General features: G+C 55.8%; 1 protein-coding gene across 3 annotated transcripts; it reads left to right on the forward strand.

Moving 5' to 3' along the window:
• Positions 1-3216: 3216 nt before the first annotated feature.
• Positions 3217-6183, forward strand: Ccrl2 (C-C motif chemokine receptor like 2). Of its 3 annotated transcripts, XM_023700616.1 has the most exons (3): positions 3217-3248; positions 3412-3723; positions 4137-6183. In XM_023700616.1, exons 2-3 carry the CDS (start codon positions 3544-3546, stop codon positions 5181-5183), a joined length of 1227 nt encoding a protein of 408 aa, XP_023556384.1. In that variant the 5' UTR covers positions 3217-3248; positions 3412-3543; the 3' UTR covers positions 5184-6183. The 3 variants fall into 3 exon arrangements, with proteins under 3 accessions (XP_023556384.1, XP_023556383.1, XP_004640829.1); XM_023700615.1 differs by lacking the exon at positions 3217-3248 and having other exon boundaries at positions 3366-3723; XM_004640772.2 differs by lacking the exon at positions 3217-3248 and having other exon boundaries at positions 3366-3595.
• Positions 6184-6762: the final 579 nt, after the last annotated feature.

Below are 6762 nucleotides of genomic sequence, written 5' to 3' on the forward strand. Positions count from 1 at the left end.
CCATAGTCAAGTTCAAGGCCCGCCTGCACTACATAGCAAGACCTTGACTCAAAACAAAACAAATTGTGCTTCCATTTTCCTACAGGTGACTCCAGTTCACCCTTCTTTACAGCAGGGCAGGGCTCCATTTCTTCATCTCAGGCTAGATCTCTGAAAATGGCATTCGCCATCCTGCCACTGAACTGAATGTAGTGTCTGTGCCGATCAGCATTCGGTCAAGAGACAGAAGCCACGCTAGTAAGTTGAATAGTTGACATTAGATATCTTAAAAATCACAGGCAAAGGTGGATAAACTACCAAAGGCAGTGAAGAGAACTCTAAGGAAGACAGAAATGGCAGGAGGAGGGAACAGGGAGGACCCTCAGCTGTGTGCCCCTGGAGGGAGCCCACCCGGAAGCTGCCCTCCCTCCCGAGGTGCACCCAGACCTGTGGGAGAGGGCACAGTAGCCGCGAGCAGCAGTGTGGTCATGAAGTGTGCTGAGGGGCTGCAGGTGGGGGGCAAGAGAGGAAGCAGGGAGACGCCCAGCAGTGCTCTGCCCAGAGGCTGCTTTCAGCCAACAGCCCTCCAGGTGACAGCACCACTCAGCAGGACGCTACGTGCTGTGGTATACCTGACAGCTTTCCGTCGCTGTGACACAATGCTTGGGGCTGCACATTTCATAAAGAAACGTACATGAGCTCATCGTTTTAGAGGTTTGAGGGCCCGGTGCCAGCGTGACCATGGCATTGTGGTGGGAGGAGTGATCCCCTCTCTTGGGAACTAATTGTGACCCCTGAGAAACATGTCACCCTGCCATGGGCAGTTCCCCCAGTGAGTTCCCTCTGGGCACCTTTTCTTCAAGGTCCCCGGGGCCATCACCCTGGACCTCGCTCCCTACACGTGGACAGTGAGCTAGAACCTGTGTTCGTATCATGGACCACGGCATCTCCAATCACCACTGGAAAGCCCACACTACTGGCTCTCCACATAGAACTGGCAAATCAGCCCAAAGGAGAAAACAAAACCTCAAAACCCGGAGCCAGCAGGAAAAGGCCCTGCCTCTCACGTGGCCTTCCCCTGCCTACTGTCCTGGATGGCAAAGGGGCTACGTGTGCGCCTCCAGCCTGAGGGCCACAGAGAGACCACTGTGGCCCCCTGTGAGCTGGACAGCCATGGATACCGAGGCCGTGGCCTCTGCTTTTTTTTGGTTGAAGGTCAGCAGGACGTGAAAGGTACTCTGTGTCTTCCCTGCCCTGACTATTGAAATCACCACCAGTGAGTGTCCCCCATGTCCCTGAAGAAAGAGCTTAGCAACAGAAGGAACACTGGTGGCTGGATGGAGCCCGTGGCCGCTCAGCCCCACTATCTCGGCAGGGCTCCCTCTGGCTCCCACCCCACTTTCCCCAGAGCCCTTCTTTCCTACCAGCCATAACTGACTTGCATATTTCATCACTGTCTGCTGAAGGGGAGCTCCCCATGGGTGGGCGTTTTTGCCCCCACTGTTCACTGGGCATGTGCCGGGCCCTCTACAAGTGTTTGTTGAGTGAATGGATGATCCACCTATACAGGACAACATGAGTATAAACTGAGAGCTTTTCAGGTGGAAAAGGCCCAGGGAGGGCTGTCACGCCATGACATGTGTCCCTTGGACCACAGCCTGAAACCTTGAAAGCCAGGAGCCAAAATCACCCTCTCCTCTTCCGAAAGGTACTGTGCCACAGCGCTGGAAAGCTGACCCGCAGACGGCCCTCTCTGGGCTCAGGAACTGGGATGGAAACTGACCTTCTCTCTGGCCCCAGCTTTGGGGTCCTAAGCTTTCCTTCCCACCAGGGGAGAGGTTTCCAGAGTCCCACAGTATGGGCATGACTAGGCAGCACTCTGGGAACTCAGCCACAACAACAATACTGAAAGTGGAGGCTGTGCTAATCAGAGAGCAGGGTGATCCTGAGTTTACTGGAAAATGTTTTCCTGGGGAAATTTTTTCAAATTTTCCCAAACAGCCTGATTCTGTGACACAAAGCACGTGCGACACCTGCTGCTGCTTTTCCCCTCCAAGTACCCAACTAAAGAGCCACCCGTGTACTCGGGCCTCGCTTGTGTTGCCAAGTCTGACGCAACTTTGCTTTCCTGTCCTGGGCTGACTGACTAAGAGCCACCCTGCTGGCTCCCAGTGTCCTCGGTGACCCCAGTTCCCCAGCAACAGGAGGGAGAGACCCCAGGAAGAGGAAATGCTGCTGCCCCAGGGGGTCACCACCCCAACCACAGCGCCTCCCAGGGCCCTGTGACCACCAGAGCCACTCTGAGTCCAACTCTAGCAGAGGCAAGCACCTCCTGAGAAGAGGGTGGGCCTGGTCCCACTGGCAGCAGCTGAGTCTGCTCTTGTTCCTTGCTCAGGCCTGTGGGGTTTATCACTCAGCCCTGCATCTGTCTAGGCCCTTCCGATCTTCTTTTTCTCTTAATGGTTTCTTGCAGTCTGCGTCTGTGAGGACAGGGACACTTTCTGGGTACACTGCCACCTCGGGCACAACTGGCCCAGCAGAGAACATCCCTGAGCCAGAGATGCCCACACTCGGCCAAGAGATAGAACGGGTCCCCAGAGGAGGCAGCGACCGCTGCCAGCAGTCCTTGACCCTAGTTCATGCACATTCTTTCAAGTCTTTCAAGTCCCTCTTCTCATCCTCTTCCAAGCTCCCCCTCCAACGCCCTCCCAAGCCCCAGCCCAGTCTTTTCCCAGGGTCTTTTCCGTTTCCTTTCCCCACTCCACCTCAGGGTGGAGTTACCCACTTGGGACAGCCCCCACTTGCTGTCATCTTCCTGTCCTCACAGGGTCTTTCTCCTCTTCAAGTAGAGCAAATCCACTTCCCTGCATCCCAGCTCCAGCCACTCTGCCTGCTGGTGGCAACCCCCGTGCCTCCAAGTGTCACCATCCAGGATGGCCTTCTCCAGCCTGTCCCTGTCCCCACAGCCTCAGTCTCCTCCCCTGGGCACCTGTCCCTCAGCTTCTTCTCCCCACATTCTCTCTTGGGGCCATGCCTCTGCCAGCCCACCCACAGGGCTCACAAGGACAATGCAAATGAGCCACTCGCCACCACCACCATAGTCTCCTTGCACACACTTGGGTGTGTGTGACCGGCTGCATCAAGCGTCAGGACCACGGTGTGAACTTGTGTTGACCACGGATGTTTCTCTCCCCTGGTAGCTGCCACCTACTCTGCGAGGGGCTGTGGTCCCAGGCCCTGGGTCACGCCCCTCCTATCTGTCCCCGCAGGTGCTTACTCAGCCCCCTTATCTGGCGGGCACAGGGACAGCTGTCTGCAGGCCCATGCAAATCAAAGGCGGGGTGTGGGGAGGGGAAGGGAAACAACTTCCCACTCTCTCCAAAGGCCGAGAAGGCTGCAGAGGTCCCGGACCTTCAAGTTGCTTTCTTCCAGCCGCCAACCTCATCTGTGGCTGGAGGGCAGAGGCGCCCGGAGCTGAGCTGAGGCTTCCCTTGCCCCCGCCCCTGGGGTCAAGACGGGTCTGTGCAGAAGGAAGCAGCCCCCAAGCCTTCCCACAGCCCCCCTATGGACGACAGAGAGGCGGCACCCTCCCCACTCCCCGGAACTCCGGCAAGCGGTGAGTCCTCTGTGTGTCCCCAGCGCTGTCCCAGTCTGTGCCCAGCATGGTTTCACTTTTGTAAACATTTGCTTGTCCTTGGAGAGGAAACCATCTCAGCCTGCCAGCCGAGAGACGCCTTCTCACGGGTGAGCGAGCTTTCTGAATGGACAGAAGTTAAACCTGCGCCTCTGTCTCGCGATTAAGATGCATTTTGTTCTCTTTAACTGTTTCTTACTGCTGTTTTCCAGTATGCCAGTCTTGTTTCTCTACCAAAAAGAACGTAAGCGATGAGTGTCATACCTCCCACAGTGGTCCCCTCACACCTAAGTCCTGCTCTGGGGACAGACCTGGGAGTGTTTACTTAAAGAAACACTTTAAAGTGTTAAAGAAATGTTTACTTCCTCTTGGGAGACATGGAGGGCTCTGGCTTGAAAGGAAGCTTCAGGGTGATTTCGCCGAGAGGCGTGAGCACGGCCGGTGCTGGGGACCACGCCTTCCTGCTCTCTCCTCTGTTCTGAGGTAGCTGTCGGGCAGCAAAGAGCCTCTCGTTCCTCCACAGGTCAGCCGGCAGATGGCGAATTACACGGCGGTGCCTGAGGACGAGTACGACGTCCTCATAGATGGGGACCTGAGCGGCGAGGAGGTGGACACCTGTGACCAGGCTGCCTCCGCGGTCCTGTCGGCGCGGCAGGTGGGCCAGGTCTGTGCCGGCCTGTTCACGGCCGGCCTCCTGGCCAACAGCTTGCTTCTGTTCATCCTGATCAAGTACAAAGGACTCAAGCATGTGGAAAATATCTTTTTCCTCGGCGTGGCATTTTCTAATCTGTGCTTCCTGCTCCCCTTGCCATTCTGGGCTCCAGCGGGCGTGCACAGGGGAGGCCTTGGCGGCCCGGAGTGCAGAGTTCTGGCCACGCTGCACTCCTTCGGGCTGCATGGGGAGGCCCTGTTCAACATGCTCCTAACTGCGCATGCATCCCAGATAAGAAGGCTGGCCTCAGCCTTCAGGACAGTGACCAACGGTGTCATTGCCGCACTGCTGACATGTCTGGTGGCCTTTCTGGTCACTTTGCCTGAGTTCGTGTTTTATAAACCGCCACCAGAAGACCAGAATTCCAGGTGCTCCTTCAGCAGTCCTCACTTCCTGCCAGCGGAGGAGACCTTCTGGAAGCGCATAGTGACTCTGAAGATGAACATCGTGGTGCTGGTGTGTCCACTGTTCTGTCTCCTGTGTGGCTGCCTCCTGCAGACCAGGAGTGGGCAGGAGCAGCCGGAGCGGTTCAGGTTGGTCTGTGGTGTCGTGGCCGTCTTCCTTTTGATGTGGGCGCCCTACAATGTCGCACTGTTCCTGTCTGCTTTCAAAGAGTGCTTCTCCCTGCATGGCTGTGAGAGCCGCAGCAAACTAGACGTGAGCGTTCAGGTCACCAAGATCATCGCCACGTCCCACTGCTGGGTCAACCTCCTTCTGTTCGTGTGGCTTGACCGGGCATTTCGGAGACACCTTTGCGACCTGTTCTCTTGGTGTGGCCAGAGCCAGCCTCAGCCCACTGTCAGGGAACCCACACAGGACACGGTGACAGCCAGCCAGGACCGGTCCACTCAACTCTAGCACCCGCATCAACGGTGGGATGAATAAACCCTGACTTTGGTCTCTGCACATGGTTTGTGCTGCCTGTTATTACCTTTGTGTGTAAAATGGGCAACAGGAAGACCAGGGCCGGAGGAGCATCCATGAGGGCCAGGCTCCCCGAAAAGCTGAGTGTTTTCAGGCCCGAGGTGTGGGTGGGAGTGGTCTCACTGCTCTGAGAGGAAACTGAGGCTCAGAACTGTGTCTGAGATTACTCAACTAGAAAAGGGGCAGACTTGGGATGCGAACCCAGGTAGCAAATACCGCAGAAGCTGTCCAAGTACGCTGGGCTTCCCAAAGCTACCGAGCAAAATCCATGAACTAAATATGTGCTTTAAGCAAACCAATTTGGCCATGTTCTGAATGAGAAGCAGCGCGTTGGTGCGAAGGGACTTTTTCAGGCTCGCTTTCATGCAAAGCTGGCTAGCGGGGGCTGCGGAGATCAAAGGGGAGGGGCCTGAATTCACGCAGGACCTGGAAGACGCTGGCTGCTCGCCACAGCCGGGCCACGCATGCATCAAGCCGTGAGCCTCCCAGGGTTTCTGCGTGTACGCTTTGTCATGAAGGCCATGGGATCATAGAAAGACTACTGGCAGTAGATGCAAAATTATGTTTAGAAACATCTAACAAAGAGAAGACTTTGACCTTTTAAATATAACAGCACAGACCACACCGGCCTGTAGCTACCAGACAGCTGACAGCCACTTCCGTTCTGTAGCCGAGTTATACCACGGGGGCTCGGCCACCACATCAGCAGGAGGCCACCCATTCACCCAGGGTCACGTCTCCTGGAGCCCCTGAGATTTGTACGAGGGCGACTCGTCTTTGATCCTAAAGTGACTTCCTGTCTGTGACATTCCCTGGTGAATCTGACCCTGGTCCATGGAGTGCTCCAGGCCACCAGCAGGGGCTCATGGCTGTGGCCTGTGGACCTGGAGCCCAGTGGGGAGGATCTGTTTTAAGCTGATAAAATAAAATGAAGAATACCTTGCTTGCCAAACATCACAATCCTCCACACGCCACCCTGTCACTGAAGTGTCCTGGGTGTTAGATGAAATGGTCAAAGCCCTACGAGGGCGGTGGTGGGGACCCTCCAGGCACAAGCTGGGGAAGCAAGTGGCTCCAAATTCTGTTCCACGTTAGTGGATCTCAAAGGTCAGCACCCTTTGAAGGCCTTGTTCTGAAGCACAGATTGGGGATCCAGGAGCGGTCTTTGTGGGGCCTAAAAGTTGGTGTACATGTGAGGGGCGATTGGTGGAGGCAGACAGCAGAGAAACCAGAAGCAGTGCCAGTCAGAGGAAAGTTAGGGAGTGGGATGGAAGGACTCACACAGAGCTCAACTGTCACAGGGAACACTGGTCATTCTCCAAGGCTGTGGCCATATTGGTTTGTCCATGCGATTATGGGGCAGTAAGCACAGGCAGTGGGTACAAAGGCTTGGGAGATACTTGGGGTGCTGCTCCCCATTCCAAAGATGAGTGCAGGCCATCATCATAAAAAAAAAAAAAAAACCAAGGCACGGAGGGAGCAAACCCTCGTCCAAAAGGGTGTGGAACAGTGA

This window comes from Octodon degus, unplaced genomic scaffold (genome assembly GCF_000260255.1).
Source record: "Octodon degus isolate 3935 unplaced genomic scaffold, OctDeg1.0 scaffold00126, whole genome shotgun sequence".
Lineage (NCBI taxonomy): Eukaryota > Metazoa > Chordata > Mammalia > Rodentia > Octodontidae > Octodon > Octodon degus.